General features: G+C 37.1%; 1 protein-coding gene across 4 annotated transcripts in view; it reads right to left on the reverse strand.

Annotated features, from left to right (window-relative positions):
- DISP1 (dispatched RND transporter family member 1) overlaps nucleotides 1–19383 on the reverse strand; it is a 92998-nt gene that overhangs the window by 12847 nt on the left and 60768 nt on the right. For all 4 annotated transcript variants that reach the window (XM_087776310.1, XM_087776312.1, XM_087776309.1 and 1 more), the window contains exons 3-4: nucleotides 4360–4389; nucleotides 172–295 (exon numbers count right to left, since the gene is read on the reverse strand). In XM_087776310.1, the coding sequence (XP_087632436.1) occupies nucleotides 172–295; nucleotides 4360–4389 (154 nt within the window). The remainder of the gene's footprint in view (nucleotides 1–171; nucleotides 296–4359; nucleotides 4390–19383) is intronic.

Here is a 19383-nt window from a genome sequence, read left to right on the forward strand (position 1 = left end):
AATATGCCTGAAAACAGGCATATTAAAAGTCAGTTTTTTCCTCTGGGCAGATCTCAGTTTAAGAGGAATATATCAATTGCTGTACTTGCACCTGCTGTTCACTGCTATCACTGAAAAAGCAGCAAACCAAAAATACTTATTTGACAGTACAACTGATTAATATTTACCTACCAGCAACGGATCAGAGAAATCTGGAAGATCTGGGACTAATATTCCAACCAGTGCACACACCACTATTAACACAGTACACATGCCCAGGACCACCACAGGCCAGTCAGCTATCAAGGCAGCATAGCTACACAGAGAGGAGCAAAGAAAAAGATGTTACAGAAATAAAGGGTATATACAAAATTAATCCATACTTCTCTAAAGAACCATGTTGAAACACTGACCTGTTTTCATTGTTTTACTTACATGAAATTAAGCTAGCTATCACCCATGGATGGAAACCATTTGGAAACAGTTTATTTCTACACTCTTTTTTTTTTTGAAGTAAGAAAACAAGCAAACAAAACCCCACCACTTTCTATCAAATCTCCCTACTGAACCTTTCTATTCTTATATAGAAAAGCTTTTCATATCAGACTACTATTTTTTTCCCCACAGGATTCTGACAAAAATGCAGGCTTTATCTTAGATTGTCTTTGTGCTGCCACAGAGGTGATTAACTATGGGCTACCAAAATAGGTATTTCTGTTGTTTAGTACACACTCAGTATTTAAAACTGCCATAGCAATTATTTACATAGAGTGTTTTTACATTAAAAATGCAAAAAAACACCCATATGTGAAGTGAAAACTGTTGTTTAAGACTAAACACTTTTTTTTTATATATAAATACTTTTTCCTTAGCTTTATACTTAACTTTTAGCATGGATATTAACCATGGTTGGGGGCGACTAGAAAACAGATGCTTTGTTAAAAATGTAATGATAGAAAACATCGCAGTTTCTTCTTTGAAAGCTTAAGCTTTTTTAAGAAAAGTATCAAAGAGAGGAAAAATCAATTTTAAAGCAGAACCCAAAAGAAAACATTTCCTCTATATTTAAAAGTAATTTAAAAAAATACTCAAACCCTATATACTAACGATCCATAAAATCTGTTGCAAATTCAAAGGTACAAGGGAGTTGCAACACAATACATAAACTAATTAGCATTAATTGCTTATTCTTCTAGTATAACACTATCCTTGGACCTTAACTCCTAGTTCATTCTAAATTTTAAGAGTGCAAGAATTTTTATATGCAAATCTAATTTTCATAATTTTCATAAAATATTTTTATTTTTGTGACATTGACAGAAAAGTATCAGAAAATAAAATGAAACCCAGAAATCTTAATTTCTTAATAATTTTTCTTACAGTAAAGACTTGAATTCATAGTTTATTTTTCAAGGGCAACATTGTCTCATCTTGGGAGCAAAGAGAGTACAGAAAGTCCCACAAAGTTTAAAAGGCATTAGAAAAATAATCACAGGCTATGAATCTTTCTATACTGATAGTCTCTGTACACACTAAATATTGATCAAGATGATCTGTACTCTTATTTCCTCTGCCACTTACATGGAACGTAACACCAAAGTTTATAGCAGAGCGCTCCTTTACTTATTTCTACTGTCTTAAAAGAGTATGGTTCTTTTTCAGTTTCAGAGCAACTCATTATCTAATCATAGTTCAATTATCAGCTCTACAGAAATTTTCTGTCCCATTGCTAAGAAGGGAGGTAATGCCCAGCTCCTCACACCAGCAACAGCTTCCCAGTTTTCTAACTGTAAAATAAATGGCAGTGAGCAAGCTTACTGCTGAATTTCCATAGCATGTAGAAATGGTATGGTCTAGGGGTCTCAGTACAGCTTTAAGGAGCAAGGAAATCCAAAGCACTGGGTGTATCTCAATTTCCCATTAGGTAAATGTGGAATAATTCCTACATTCTCACACAAGAGGTTAATTAGCAAAAGCTTGAAAAGCAATCTGAAGTCTAAGGTTTTATTAATGTGAATCACAAAGGGGCAGCTTGCCAAATGAGCAATTGTACAAAGTAGAAGTGAAGGGAAGTAAATGACCTAATAGAATTTTCCTATTTATAGGACTAAATGTTTTCATAAACACCAAGTGCTAGATTGACTAGCTATTACAGACATCTGCTCTGAAGTCATAAAAATTATACCCAAAAGATTTATTTTCCTATTCATCGCTAGTGCCAGATTTACCGCTTTGACATGTTGTCTCTACACTTCCATTCTCAGCTGAGCAGCTCTTAATTTGTTAAATTCTTCAGTCACTAGCTGCAAAAGAAACTATGTCCTAGGTGAACTGTTTAACATGTTAATAAGCCACATAGAGAAGACAGTGTTTGTTTACACCTGCAAATTTGCCCTGTTTCTTGTATCACATACTGAAATTCAGGTAAGCAAAGTTGACCTGGGCTAGCACATCAAAAAGGACTAACCACACTGTATTTTAATTTTATTTGTCTGAGCATCACTTGGTGCTGCTGAGGGTTCTGGCTCCAACCAAGTTGCCTACAGCCAGCCTAGATTCCAACCCACCATAAGTGGCTAAACAGATGGCAGTAATTTTATTTTTCACCCATTAAAAAGCCATAAAATGAGTTCAGTTACTTGTTATTTTCTCTGTGAAAAGTAAGCCACTGCCCTGACTTAGATTCTCCGTAAATGACCACTTGCCTGACAATGTGCGAGTCCAAGAGGAAAGAACTTAAATCAATTCCTCAGCCAAGGAATCACTCACATTCAGAAAGTATATCCTTAGTGCTAAGCACATACTTCAGTACTTTTCTAAATCCTACTTTTTGATACCTAATTAAAATTACAGTTGTTCAATGAGCTGGGCATATGGCTACGCAGATACTTCATCGCTTCTTTCCTCCAAACTATTCAAGCACTAAATGATACATTCTCAATAACTATGACACTGACTGAAGTATCTTTTTTATGCCATTTCACCTCCTGCTTTCAATCTAGTTGTTAGAATGGTGACACTGCTGTAAGCTGCCTGGTACCATGAAAGTGCATATAATTTTCATTCATTTCTTTTCTTCGGCTGTTTTTCACACACCTGAAAAGTTTGAGAGTTTTGGTGGTTTTTTTTTTTTCTTCATGTTTTAAATAATTAAAAATGCTTAGGAGATACAGTAATTAATTCAATCTATAGTTATCTCACACATTTAGCACGACTAAAGACTGGTTTCAAGCAATTTGCCCCAAGGCGATCTAAGACCTCAGATGCTTTCTTAAAAAGGAGAAAGGAAAAGAAAAAAAAAGTTAGCACTCCACTCTTCCTTCTCATTTTAAGCTATAGCAGAACACATGGACAATTTTAAACTTTTCAATGCAACACTTATATGCAGACATACTTCCCAGTCTCATATAAAGAGACAGAAACATACCACATACAGTTTCTGTATCGTAAAGAGGTCGCTATGAGCAATAGATATTTGTGTGGCTGAATTCATATTAACAAACAGATTTATGTAACTCAAAACAGATATTTAACAAACAGGCTTGTTCTTTACTGAAGGTAAATCGCAACAGTTTTAGACACGTTGCTCTGCTGTTTTATCTGACCCTGCCATTCTTCAGAGCATATGCAGTCCAAACCTAGTGTTCTTGACTGCGTGGGGTTTCTGGTTTTAGGAAGAAAAAGAAATCGTTACGATGACATTTCTGAACTTTTCTGTCAGGTTGTTTTATCATTATTGATGATAAAACCAAGCTGCTTCTTGGAATAACCCTTAATCAAAAAGGTACTGAGTCACAGGGGTTTTATGCTTGTGCAGAAAGTGTATGTACGCACACAAAGAAAATGGCCTGGACTGTAGTAAAAAATACCATAAAATGTTTGCAAAAAAGGAACACTGAAATCTGCACAGATTTTAAAATTCTGGCCCAGTATACTGTGTCCAAAAGCCTCTCCAAAAGAAGCTATTTATGGAAAGACTACTTAGGGGGAGCACAAGAGTTTGGCCACCATCTGTGGTCTATCCCCTTCCTGCTCCCCCAGGGTTCACAGATGTGGGATTAGGGATGTTAAAAATCTTGTCCCTGGCTCCTCCTTGCAGGAGGTCCTACAAAGGGACCCGTTGTAGATCAGTTCTTCTAAATGTTGTTTGACCTTGCTGATGCTATCTGCCTCCACAATCTCCTGTGACAGTTTCTGAAATTCACTACTCACTGCATAAAGAAATAATTTTTTTTTAAAATCTGTTTTCATTTGATTGCCTGCTATTTTCCTCGAACATTCCTTACTCTTGCATTGTGTGGGGAATAACAGTTTTGCCATCACCTTATCTACTGCCTTTATGATTCTGCAAACCTCACATGTGACAGTATTAGACCTTACCTTTTTGGTAACTTGAATGGTCTGGCTGGCCTGGAAGGAGGTAAAAGAGAGAGTAATTGAAAATAGATGAAATATACATGCATGTGCCAATTTGTTTAATTCTTCCCATACATGGATAAGCAGCTAAATTATAAAAATCAGATATTGTAGAATATGAATTATTTTAAAAGGTATACAATCATATTCAATTGAGTCTTTGCAAACAAGTAATTCAGAGAATAATTACAGCTACAGACAGCTGTGTTTTCAAAAGTGGAATCTTATGCAGCTGATTTTTGGGATTACTATTTAAGAGGCTTTTCCAGTTTTCAACAAGAGACCGAATAAACTAACACGATAAAAATTCAGAACTATTGAAAACCATGACAAAGTTTGCGTACGATGGGAACGGACAACCAAAACACCATGTTCTGACATTGCAATTCATGAACCTTCTTAATTGTCCTTCGTAATTCCACTACAAAAAATTACTTTGGACATAAATTCTGTCTTGTCATAATGCAGGAAACAGAATGACAAAAGGTACCTACATAAAATAACTTTTCTATGCAAGTTTTTGTTATTTTTTAAAAATCTCATACAAATAACGTTCCTTTTATGAGGAGATCGCAAACACAAAAGCAAATTATTCATATCTGCCGCTGTTCAGGGAGCACTTCATTTTGTTAGCTATAGGATCAGTCAGTTTCACATAAATTTCACTTAAAAAAAATTCCCATGAAGAATCTGTAAGTCCTTTCAAGAATTTCCTGCCTATGACTGTGACATAGAATCACCCCAACGATGTAACCACACCATGGCTTCAGTTAAGTTATGGACTTGTTTTACCATCAAAGGACTTATTTAATATTGTTTCTTTAAAAAGGTATCAAAACCAATTAATTAAGAAACAGCTACTTGCATAAAATAGATCATTTAGTATTTCTACATTGAGGTCTCCAAAAGAGTAAAGATTTGCATACTTTCACACCACCAGATTAACAGCTCCAACTCTGGACTCCTCAGAGATTTTCACTAAAGTTTAAAGCTTAATTCAGTGCTCGAGAATGAGATTTGCTGTCCTTTGAAGGATAAGATTCAACACACTGCATTGAAATTCCAGTCCTGCGGAACCAAAATGTTCTGGCATCATCACCTCAAGGTAGCTACAGCCATGCCCATAGTAGGTGACAGTATTGCTTAGACTGTATCTATTTCTAACTCTGAGCAACTGTGAAGGTAAAGGGGAAATAATCCGTATAAAACTGAGCCTCAGAAACACCATGCTCTGTTAGACCAAACAAAAAGTATAATCCAGTGCAAACCAGCTCTTAATGCAGTAACAGGCCACTTCAGACATATATTCAAAGCACTGCTAACTAACATGATAGCAAAAGGGTGATGAAAATGTAATTGACAGTACAGAGTAATATAAATGTGACCATTCCTATTATCCCTTTCCTCAGCAGGGAGGATGGAAGAACAAATTAAACTAGCAAAGGCAAACACTGATGCTAAACCCTCTTTTACTCTTCATCTTCATTCATGATGTGTCTCAAGCAATATAGCACATAAATATAACTATGATGGAACATTCCATCAAGAAATATAAAGCTAACATATTTATTTCCTCAAGAAATATAAAAATTCATTTTAATTTAACTGTTATAAGAAATAAGAATTGTATAAAAGTGAATTTCTATCAGCTGTAATTCACTGCTGTCTGGAAATGTTCCAACCTGACAAAGCAGTAGAGCTGCTAACTGGGACATGTCCGTAGGTAGTACATAGTAGTAAAAATTGCTCCTTGAAGCCATGAGGAAGCTGGAGAGAAGGAGGAAAAAAGCAGAATAACCAATCTGCAGTTGCAGTAACTCAAGGATTAAGGAAATGTACAGAAAAGGATTTTCTGTTAAATCCAGGCACAAAAATTAAGATTAAATTTATGAAATGTCACTGACCTTGAGCTTGTAGTCCAAGACACACAAATCTGACTTTCAGAAGTACTGAACATACTCAGTTTCACAACTAATGCCAAAAACTTGTGGTACCACAACAAGAACAACAGACTCAGCAGCAGACAAAATGTACAGAAACCCAAATAAACTGAGTTCTGAAATGATTTTGCAACAGTAAGTTGCCTGAGGCTGAAAAGAAGTTGTGGAAGGCTCAGAGGACTTCTCGCCACCCTATCTACAGCCTCAACCACAAAACCAACTTTCCTCAACTAAGGCTAGACTGGATGATAAGCAACTAGGGACTGAAGTCAGAACTCACTAAACCTGAATGTGAGGTTAGTAGTAACAGGACTCTGTATGAAGAGAAATGCTTAAACAGACAAGCCCCTTCATGGACTAATTCAGCACCAACGCAGAGCACAAACTGAATGCATGCTTCCGTGCCTGTGTGAAAAAGGGGACAAAGCTACAGAGTCAGGTAACAGATTTTTGTAATTGCAGCACACGCTCTTGGGTTTACAGATTAGAGAGAAATATGTATAGACATGCTTACTGTTAATATGGTGATTCAAACATGAATTTCTAGCTTTTATTCGTAAAGATCTGAATTTTGATATATACTCAGTCACTTGTGAAAGCGAGTCCTGTTTTCATCTGTGTTATAATGGACCCTACCACGAGCAACAATACCATACAACTATTTGGCACAACCAACAGCCATCCAAGGACAACAACTAGTACAAACTTTGTAATTATGTTGACTTGTATACAGGTTTATATGACAATTCCAATTTATATTGGCAGATAAAACTGCCTTCTGTATCCTCCGATTTTGTCAATTTTAATGCCCACTTTTACAACAAAGTTAATCTACAAGGTTGAAAAAACAATCAGGTGCTTTAGTTGAGGATTAACTCCCATAGAGGCAATGTTTTCCTCTGCACAGGCTGCAGCACTGCTATCTACATCATCAGGCACCACGCTGTACTATTGTTACCGCGACCTCCATGACTCCATAAAGGGTTAGCTGGTTCATCCAGAGAGCCATGTCCACATCACTACGCACTCCCCCCAAATACAAGAGTTTGCTCGGACAGGGATGTACAGAACCTCTTGTGAGGTCCTCAAAAAGCTGGCAAGACAAACATTTGTTGGGAAGGACCAATGTGTAATTGATAATGCTCTGGGGACAATGCAGGCACCTTCTCAATGTACATTCTTGTATATTCACTCTTTCCAGAGCTCTCCCAGCCCCTTCTGCATGCAAAATCTTAGTAGGTGGGCATGTTTTAAATCTCTCTCTTCAAGCTTTACTCTGTCTCTCAATTATGTCCCTGTAATTATATGGCAAACCAGATTTTCTCAACAGAACGTAAAATTTGTTTTAGACAGAACTTTCAAAAATTAACTTTGCCTAATTTGGTTTACACAAAACGGCTAAAAATACCAACACAACCATTCCTCATCCTCCTCCTTTCCCATCAAAACCAAACTACATTTCCCTCTGTTTCCTCCACCTGCAAAATATATTCAGTGCTGAACAAATGATGATGATTAAGTTCTTCAAAGTTAGGGAGGGTTAAAGGTCACACCTGCTATCAAACTGTTTTGTTTCAAAAAGCATGCATTAAAAAAACCTGTGTACACCCGGGTGAATTCCAGCAGTGTAACCAATCCCTTGCAGCTGTTGTGATGACTCTATTATATCAGTCAAAAGTTATCCCTGAAAACTATGCCCCAAAAATTCTTTAGTTATGCTCTAAAATACAGAAATGCATGGCAAAACCAGATCTTTCCCACTTAATTAATGCTGCTGTGTCTAATTTTTGAAGTATTATACTTTCATTTAGCCAGTTTAAATAACACCACTGACCTCCAAAAAAAAAGTCTAGACAAAAAAAAAAAAACAAAACCTCTCATCAGTTTTCATGAGAAAGAAATGGTGAATTCCATAATTGTGCTGGGACAAAAGCCAAGCTGATCTGTGTATTAAATTACCTCGGTACTTAGTTCTCACAAGTTTGACAGTAGAAAGTGACAATCACAGTTGTTTGTGACGGGACTAGCACAACCAAGTTATTACATAAATTATAGTCACTGACTAAAATCTAATACATGCTATGCCAAGGGGGAAGAAGAGAAGGCGGAAGAAAAGACAGGCTCTATTCTACCACCATTTACTGCAAGTCTCAGCCCCTATTCAGCAGATGCTTTGCTTCATCCTGTCCTTTCTTAATGGTGAGTTTAGACTGAGCACCATACGATTAGGAACTACATAAAGAAAGGGTAACTAGATTGGTTAAAAACCCCAGACGTTTCTCAACAGGAAATTTATTTGGTTGACTAGCGTCCTTCCGTACAACATGGTGAAAAGGAGGAGTGGTGTTTAAAAAGCGTTGCTATAATATCTGAAAGTTTACTGTAGGAAATAACAAGAGTATCAGGAGGATGGATCAGGGCACCAGTTTCAAATAGACTACTACAGCTCTAATATTCACCTCTCCAGCCTCAAGAAGCACTTAACCCCAGTGTTTCTACCAATATTTTTAACAGGGGGATAACAGAAAACATTTGTGCCTTTGTGTACGCACTAACTGGAACAGGGGCAGTCACACACATCAAAAATACTATTGTTGCACATATTTTTCAATCTGAGAAAGGTGCTCTAGCTATTATAGCAATGAATGAGTTTTCTCACTGAAGTTAATAGATGGGCATAGGTATAACAGAGAGGGGAGTTTGGTCGTAATTTCAAGAATCACAATGAAGAGCAAGCTTTTAGAAATCATAAATATTATTAAATCTAGTTCTATAACCTTCATTTTACCTGGACGTTACACGGCACAAAGCAGTGTTTCATGAGCATGTTCCTCAGCATGGGACCGTTCCTAATGAATTTAACACTTAATAAAATTACGGATGGTTTACTGCTTTTGCACTGTATTTGTTTCATTAATCTAATGCACTTCAGGGGAATACTCTGAACGTGTCAGAGGACAATAAAAGTACCTAGATATTCCAAGACATTCTTTGGCAGTCTTTCTTCGCGAACCTCAGTTGTGAGAAAGGTATCAATTTAAGTAACCCCCTTTGCCTCACACCACAAGGGATCAATGCTAGCTGCTTCCTGAGAGGGTGAAAGAAACCCTGCAGAAGGTAGCCATGAAACAGAAAATTAGGAAAACAGGCTGTGTTTTGAAGCATATTTTGGAGAGAGTTTTCTACCTGTTGGGGAGCAACCAACATTTTAAAAAAGTGTTAGCATCTATCAATAACCTAAAAGGTTGAAAGAGATACTAATATGATTTTGAACAGGAACATTCCTGCCTACGTTGATAATAACTTTTTTTTTTTTTAAAGTCAGTAAAAAATTGTCAATACATTCCAAAACATACGTTTGTACTAACTTATCCAAACAATACCTTTCTAAAACATTTTAAATTCTTATTATAATTCTGGATATTGCCCTGGCTAAACATTTGATTTCTGATTTATTTCATTCCACTTAGATGCAATTAATTTCTATTTCAGTGTGCAGATGTAGAGACTGGACTTGGATGTAGAAGGACTATTCCTCTTTTTTCCTTGGAGGAACAACAAAGTAGTTAGACTTTGAGCTAAAATTAATCCCTGTGGGGCTTCCACCCTGACATCGGGCAGCACAGAGGCACTGCCTGGGATTGCTGCCCCCTATTCTAAGGTGCAAGGACACAATTAACAGCATCACGGATAAATCCGAAACTGCCAGTACAGGTGCTCCTCCTGTTTTGTTCCTGGGAGGCAGCAGCTAAGGGAAGCAGAAAGCCATGCTCCCAGCACCAATACCCAGCTGATTCTGGTGCTTTGATGCAGCTGAGTCAGTTTCCAGCACTGGTTGAAAGGGACCATCTCCCAGCTGGAACCTACTTGAGGAAGCACGGCTTTTCTTCATACCATTGCCTGCCATCAAGCAGTTTATCACGAATCCCCAGCTGAACGGACCAAAAGCATCTCAAAAAGATACGCACCAGTCTTTGCCACCACTTTTCCTACTTCATTGCAGGAACTTGTCTCAGATGAAAAAGCACTGACTGCTGATAAACACCATCCCTTAGCAAATCCAGCTGAGATCCACGCTCGGTGATGTCGGAATACGAACGGTGACACCCAACCATAATTTCAGGGCTCAAACCCAGGCCAAGCGTAGCATGGAAATGGTCATCAACAGAAACTTGACAGATTAGGAGAAGCCCAATTTTCCAAACAATCATTCAGAGAAAACTAACTGGTCAGGTGACTGGTCTCCATTTTAGCACTAAGCGACACAAAATTTTGAAAATAAATGTATAGTTTACAGCTATTTATCATAAAGTAGCTGTTACAGGGCTGTAAATGATCACTAATAGTACTGCAGGTAACACAGCAGCAGAAGCAATCACGACAACTCCTCCAGCAGAATAGGATTCAGAATAAATGAAAATTGCAGACATTGCAGTAGATCTGTAACGTCTTCAGTTTCTGGCAGTATGGACAAACGCTGACTGTTTCACATGATCTTAATTCTACTTTCATCATGCAGGTATTCATAAAAGGGATATATTATTTCTCTTGATACAAATAACATCACATCCATAAAAACACATAGCATGTTTGCGGTACAGCGTACTCTTTAGGACACAAACTGTATCTTCTTTCTGAAGCACCTTTTATACCACAGATGTCTAAACATAGCGATACGAAAAAAATAATCATTAAAAAGCCAATAGAAAACATAATTTTGCACTCTTGCCTTTCACTTAAAGATTCACTTGAGTCAAAAATGTTGTTACCAAAAAAAAAAAAATCAATATAAAGACTCCCCTGTCCAAGGATTATGAGGTGTTTAACCTCAATGCTTTACTTTGCCAGAGGGAAGCTATTCCCTTTGTTGGTAGATCTGGTTACAAGAAGCGATAAAACATAGCTTTTTGTCCTTATTACACTCAAGGATAAGCTAAATCCCTGCAGGACAGAATGAGATATGCATCATATTGTACACCTTCCATTAGAACATACAATACAAACTAAATCCCAGCGGAGGAAGAAAATCCTTGTGTTTTCAGAATGTCATTGACCCATGAGAACAATTTGAATTGCTCTTAAATATCAAGCTAGCTTTTGCTGCTATATCAGGTATATCACCTACATGCTTTATCATTTTAACAATCACTCAGACAACAAATCCAACAGATTAAGTTGCCAAAAAACTTTTTACAAGCCTCCCAATTTAATTTTTTGCTATGATGTGTAGAGTTTTCCTTGATTCTAATCATGACCTCTCCCTAGATGTTTTTTAAACATGTGGTGTTTATTGTATTTGTCTGCACTTATCTTTACTTATTTACATCTATAAAGGAAGAATAGGACAACCCACAGCAGAAGGATGTTGTAAAGATGACAGAGACTTCAGTTTTTTGATAAGTTGCTTTTTTTAAGGTTTTATTGAAAGCAAGAAAAATGCAAAGAATTTCCTTGTTCTCTCCCACATAAAATGCCAAGGAACAATCCAAAAGGATTTTATTTTTTTCTCTCTAGATTATCAGGGTGAGATGATCTGAAACTAACTGCTATTTCATCCCATTATAAAGTGTGAAATCTCAATGTTGAAGCTTTGCTTAACCTTATACTTATGAATTATTTCTGCTAAGACTATTCTTATGCATAAAATTAAGCAAAATGAAAGTCTTCATAGTAGAGAGACCAAAATTAATATGCTATTTGGCAACTGAATTATAGATGTCAATTCACATTTTCATAGTTGAGATACCAAGCTTTATGAAGGTTCTTGTCTGCTCTTCTTGTATTCTTACCTACCTCATCAGTCCCAACTAAGGGTCTGCTCTACATTCACAGCAAGTATGAGCAAATAACATTGCCTTTCTGCAAGGAAAGCAATTGTAAGGAAGGTGTTTTGGAAGTTATTTTGTTAAGTTTAGTATCAGGGCTGGAAGTAACATCCTATGAGGAGTGGCTAAGGATTTGGGCTCATCTAGTTTGGAAAAAAGGAGGCTGCGGGCAACCTCATTGCTCTCTACAGCTTCCTGAGGAGTTAAAGCAAGAGGGAGGTGCTGAGCTCTTCCCCCTGGTATCCGGGGATAGGACGCACGGGAATGGCTCAAAGCTGTGCCAGGGAAGGTTCAGACTGGCCACTAGGAAACATTTCTTTACCCAGAGGGTGGTCAGACCCTGGAACAGGCTTTCTAGAGAGGTGGTCGCTGCACCAAACCTGTCAGTATTTAAGAGTCATTTGGATGATGCCCTTAACATGCTTTAACTTGGTCAGCCCTGAATGGGTCAGGCAGTTGGACTAGATGATCATTGTAGGTCCCTTCCAACTGAAATAGGATATTCTATTCTATTGTAGTATGATTCATTATATGCTAAAATTAAAAATTCTATAAATTTATAACATACAGATGACTTGAAATTGAAATGCTCCTATAAACCTCTCCAAGGTTTGGCGTTTGTTGTTTTTCTTCCCTACTCCTTTTCCTCGCTGCTCCATATGGATGGTATACATGCAGGAGCCCAGGGTTTACTTATAAAGTCTTCAGTTTAAGGTTCCTCAGAAACTCATTTTTGCAATACTGACTTATAATGCCTTCCCTCTTTCATGTCCAGCAACTGACTAAATACTATCAACTGCTAGGAAAGCGGGCTCTTTTCCTTAATAGCATCTACTTGGTTCACTTGTCTTGAATAGGAAGTAAATCACCTTCTCTGTAGGAAAATCTGACAGTGTACGAAGAAGCCAAGTAGTATACACCCTAAAAATATTTTTCTTATATTCTTCTTTCCCTAAACTTTACTCTAATGAGTGTAGCCACTTTTAAACACAGTCCTCAAACTGTCAATAAGAAAACTGCCACCAAACATACTTAAACTGGATTGTCCCAGCTTTAAATGGCAAAGTTTATACATAATTTGAAGTATATTCTTCTTCAAAAGGCTTAATTGAATCTATCTATATATATTCCTTTAACTTCTGAAGCACTAAGGGCAGGACCACATATAGTACTGCTTGGCAAGTTAAACAAAAGTTCTGAACTATTCAAGACAATAAAAAAGGCTTAGTAAAATACCACCATGAATCATTATTTGAAAACAAGCCAACAGCTAATTTAGAACAGACTAATATTATCTCAAGATCCTTCACAAGTCTAAAACCATTAGTCTTTTTTCTTTTCTCGGTAATTACAGTGAAATTAATAGATATGTTCTGGGATTTAAATGATGACTAGAGTAGTTTTCAGCATTTTTACTGGCAAAAAGTTCCTTCCTTAGAAATATTTTATTTCAAAGCTGTTTTTATTACACTTCCCAGTTGAATGGAGCAATGCGAGGTCATGGTCACATCTTGTATTTCTCTGACAGACAGGAAATGAACATGACCCGAGAAATCACAACATACACACACGAAAAACTCCATCCCATGATACCAAAGAGCATGAAAGACATGTACAAGAGCACCTATTTTTATCGAGGTATTTCTCCACAAAGGCTGAAATCCATGTTCTTATAGGCATTAATGATTGACATTAAGCATATGTAAGTTTGATTCTGGAGTAAGGAGACTTCAGACTGTCATATATCACACTTCAACTGGCCCATGCTTCAGTCTTCCTTCCTGTGCAGATGTTAGAAATTGTGAATGCAAGTCACCAGGGGGGTCATTTTTGCTCTCAGGAAACCTCCTCTGACCAGAGAGCTTTTTTGAAGATAGACTACAATCCCTTACAATTTCTCCAAAAATATTAGATGGACTATGGGGACAAATGCTAGGTTTTATCTTGCTACATATTTCATCTCTTGCAGCAAATGAAAATACTGTTACTTAAGCAATTTTGCTCTAAATTTAGCAAAGTATTTCACTTTGAACATACATTTCAGTGTTGAGCTGCTGTTCCAATGTCTGTGAATTTAGTCACTTAGAATGTCATCATTTTTAAATGATATAAAACAAGTGTACATTCAACACAATCAAAAGATTTAAAAGGATTTAGTAAGTAATTACACAAAGAAGGCTCTTTAGCTCATGCTGACATAGATGAAAAACTGTACATATATATGTATGCACATACATATATATGTACCTTCTGTACCTCCTGAGATTAAATTTTTGTTTGCTCAGTAAGAAGCAAGCAAAAAAGGGAATATTTACTGAGTATTTAAAGGTTTTCAGTATTGTAGCTAAGACGCCAAAAAAGCACTGCAAGATTCAACAGACTATAAACCAGATTTAATATAATCAAAACTGTTCAGCAAAACGTTAGCAAAAGTTCATCCACTTGACCGAATGAACTAAACATCCTACAAATTGGAAATGTAATGGAAGAATTTTATGGAAAGGTATCCCATTAACATCACAGAAAATACTGGAAAAGTGAGAGAAGTGATGCATGTAAGCTTTCCTAGTCCAGCACGTTAATCTATTTATGATTTTATTTAAAAAAAAAAATAGTTTCCAAATAGAGGGGCCAGGCTTTCTGAAAAATGATCAGGATTTCTACCTTCCCTTACCTGTACTGATCTGTTAATGGCACCATCTCATTTCTATTTTGCATTGATAGTCAAGGCTTTAAGAGAATTCTTTATCCAGCAGATATCCTGGGCAGTAATCTCATAGCAATCTTAGTGTAGCAAAATTAATGCCAAATTGCTCAGGCACCCTCTGTACTTCCTTCTTGCATTGTGTTTGGGTTTTTTCTTTTGTTTTACTGTTCAAGCACCACTGACTACTTAAAAGCATGCACATCGATTACTACTTACTAGGAGATGAAGACAACACTGAAATATCATCAGACAGGAAGGACAAATGATTTTGGAAGGAGCTAGAGACAGAGACGGCAACTCACAAAGAGCTTTCCAAAGCCGATGTTCCTCATTCTGCACCTTCCCCCCATCATAAGGAAGACTGAAAACTTTTAAGAAGTAGGAATACCCAAATCTTTCAAATCCCATCTCTTTAAGAGTGCTGAAAATCGGGTCACTGGCCATGTTTAGTTTAGACTTTTGCTCTTTGTTGTCTAGTGTTGTCTTGTTTCACATTTGAACCTCATCACAACCTACTATTAAAAGTGCATGAGAACAACTATACGTGGTCACAGCATTCCAACAAACTGCCATCATTTTGGCTGTTCTGCCATGTGTTTTTTTTTTTTCCCCTAAATATGTGTACATAAATGCTCAGATTTAAAAGTCATCTCAAAACCCACATTGATTAGTCCTTTTCAAGAATGAACACAGCTGATGCTGGTTTTCCAGTCAATTTAGTACAAAAGGAAGGACCCGTGTTTTTTACCATTTCCCTCACGTTATTAGCTTTATGTCTTCTGAAGACTGCAGTTCAAAGGCCCAGCGGATTGCTAGCTGAGTACTAGTTCTTCTGTTGTTCAAGGAAAGGTGAGGGATACAGGGCATGGGAAATTCATCTTCGAGCACACACAGAACCTGGAGTTTGTAAGTGGCAGAGACTAAAGGTCAAAATACAGCCAGGCTGGTACTCAGCTGCACACAGACCAGAGCAGGAACCTTCAAAATCCTTTCTTGCTATTGCAGAAATGCTTGCTTCAAAGCGATCTGAAGTCTAGACAAATACTGATGCTTAATTAGTACAATTAAAAGCCTGCCCTTGGGCTGCCTAACGAATGAGGGTTTGGGTTTTTTTAAGTGCACTTAATTTTTTTTCTATGCATGTTATTTTTAATTTGGCCAGCCACTGAATTATAAATGGCATTTTTCCTTTGTATTCTGGTCTCTGCGTGCCAGTCCTTTGCTTTCAGCTCTGTGCAAGACTAACAGAAAGTGCAGCATGTTGTTCACATAGCTGACAATGCACAATAACTATCATGGGAAGAGTAAATGAATTAACAAAACCAGAATAAACCTCTTAAGGTACCACACTCAGGGATAACGTAAGACTAAAAGTAAAAATGAGAAAGCACAGCTCAAATTATTGACTGCCATGAAAAATTATTTTAGAGAAAGAAAAAGAACCAGTTCATTTGTTTGGTCACGGGGAGAGCTCTTCCTTCACACGTGCACAACAGAGAATCCCACATTTGGCCTCGGATTCAGAAGGATGCATGACACTGCTACGCATTCCCTTTCCTTTCCTCAACTACATCAAAATCCCCAAGTATGCCACCAGGCTGTTAATGCTGCAGCACGAAAGGGAGCATCTAGTTTGTGGTTCCCATGTGCCTCCAGCTTCTTCATTCTGGGAAACCACTGGATAAAGAACTCCTATTTTAGCGTGGAATAAATGGCTTAAATGAGAATAAAGCCAGAATTCATATTGTTTCCATATAAATTACCAACATGCAGGAACTCCTGATCTACAGCAAGAATCAACATATTTGCAACATCCTGAACACTGAATGAAATGATGGTAACAGCTTTTGCCTTTTAGTTGCTAAAGGTTGATAAAAGGTTTTAGAAACAACCTTCAAAAATCTGACCTAAAGGATTTTTTTTAAAGATATCTATTTGCAGTCTTCCTAGAGGAAGGGAATAAGTCTCTTTTATTAATCTATAACACAGTATATGCATATGTATTTTGTACGTAAGACATTAGTACACATTTTGTGTAAAAAGCAAAACCAAAAGTATCTATTAATGCATCAAATACAGCAGAAGCTAACAATATTAAAGCCAGAAAATATTTAGATAGGTACAAAATAGTTTGTTTAAAAAACTCCATGTAGGATTTCTTGTGAACAGTTAATGTTGCTGAAATGAGAATATTTGAAAATATTGTATACACATGTATATGTATAATCAGCTCTGCAAGCCATGCAGAATGTACTAGATAACAATTATCCCTTTCCTGGAATCAAGCAAGGAGCTGTTTCATAACAAAGTCCTGTTATTAAGACTGGTATTTGGCAAACATTCCCTTGCTTTTTGAAAAAACAAGAGCTTTTTATTTCTTTCTGGTTCTAATCTTTATGCCAAGTAACTAGAAGGAAAATATAAAATGGGTAAGAGGCAGCTATAATGTTCTACCTCACTTCACAGCTTTTTCATTTTTATAGATCTCCTTTTTAAAGTATTAATTAAAGTGGAAGCATTGAAGTATATCTGCAACACTGTTTAAACAGTGTGTGGCACAGAACTCTCTGAGATACAGCAGAGCTCAGAATCCCAGAACCGTCACATAAATCTGCAATGCCAAAACAGTTCAAAAGAAGGCTTAAATCTAACTGAAAGGAAGATGTACAATAAGTCTGAAGATATTAACGCTTTACCGGTTTCCTGACTCTGGAGTACTACGGTTTTTGCCTTGCTTAGAATATAAATTGGTCTAGCAAGTGAAAACTTGGAATCCAGCAATTCAAACAAACTAAGCTTTGGGAGCTAAAACCTCCAAATTAGGCTGGTGGGAGACGAGGAGTGATTTACATATATCCCGAAGTCTTAAATCTTAGCCAAACTAATGATTCTGTGAGGCTTTAAACTGATTTTATTTTCGTGTTCTAGCTTGAGATGAGTGCATGATCACAGAAAGATCATCCCACGTGCCCTTTTATCCTGTCTTTTTTGCCAGAGAGAACTCAGAGGCTTTTCAGAACAGTTCTCTTTACTTATCTGCTTTAGCCAAAAGCATTAACAGTATAGTCTTGAAATGTAAATAATGGTAGGTGATATAGAGCAGGTCTACGCTGAGCAAAGAGTACTTGTATGAATTTATTGGTTCAATATTGCAGGAGTGCAAGCACTACACGCACTGGCAGTCTGGAGCAGTTTCCTTATCAGCAGTACCATTGGTTCTTTCGCAGCTCCCTGACCTCTTCTCTCCTACCTTTTGTCTCCAAGTCCACAGACCTAAGTTTTATAAACTGTATCACCAAAGAGAGATTCCAAAAGAGTTGGCATCAAGATCAGCAAGGATACAGATAGCTTTTAACTGGTGTTTTCCCATTAAAAAGTTCACATACGAGTCTGAGAGATGCAATTCAGTTTGGCACCAGAGACAATAGCCATGCACAGCACTGTTACTCCACGCTTTCCACAACCCTGCGATGACTTACTGAATGATCTCTGCACGTTCGTCCTCTTCTGCTCCTATTTGCGTGCACACATTCCTACATAAATAATAGATTTTGAAAAATACCAGGAATGATTTTAAGAGTTTTCTGGTTTTATAATTCTTTACTGTCGTGTTTAGTTCTGCTAGAATATGCAACCCTTCATTATTTATTTTACTCCCCTTTCATCCCACTAAACATACTGCTAGGCTGCATAGTTTTACTCTTCCCTAGTGACTCCTAACTCAGTGCTTCCAGTTGCCAAGCATCAGTCTTCATGCTTTTCCACTTCTTCAGATTAGCAGCTTTACTTGGTTCCTCTTCCTCATTTCTACTGTCTGTTCACTGAAGGTTGCTGATGATTACAGAAGCAGATGGTAGCAAAGGAGGGGCAATAACTGCCCACCTTCCCCGTGGCTTTAAGCGCCACAGGTTTCTTGAGATATATAAGCGTTCAGTCTAAAAGAGTTACTTCAACATGAGCCCTCCAAAGGGGTAGGGTGGGGAAAAAAAAAAAAAAAAATCTTCCAATGGTACCTGAAAAGAAGAACTAATCATACCCTGCTCCAAACGGTTTAAAAACCGTTTGTCAGAAAGCAAATCAAGTCCCTGGATGATTGCATTCCAATATAGAGAGACAGCTGGAATTTCCTAGGGAGTGTTTGTGCGGTCAAGATATTATCCCCACTAAAAAAAAGAGATATGAACATGTTTAAATGAATTACATCTTAAATACATGCACAAAAAAATTTTGCTCAAGATCTTCCAACCTCAGAAAAATATCTAAAAAATCATCAGAATCATTACGACCAACAGTTGACCGATTTTACCTACTTTTAGAACAGAATTTTTTGCCACAATCACATTGTAAACCACCAACCACTAAAAATATTTTCTTCTATGCTACAAGCCTTCTTCACCGATCTAAAAAAATTACCAGTTGCTCAGATATTCACGTTATGGTGTACAGATGACATTTACATGTAATTTAGTTTAAACTTCAAAGCTGAACACACTATAAAATTCCAGATCCAGCCAGC

The sequence above is a fragment of the Nipponia nippon genome, unplaced genomic scaffold (assembly GCF_047370975.1).
Source record: "Nipponia nippon isolate SJK-2023a ecotype South Korea unplaced genomic scaffold, ASM4737097v1 scaffold_4, whole genome shotgun sequence".
NCBI lineage: Eukaryota > Metazoa > Chordata > Aves > Pelecaniformes > Threskiornithidae > Nipponia > Nipponia nippon.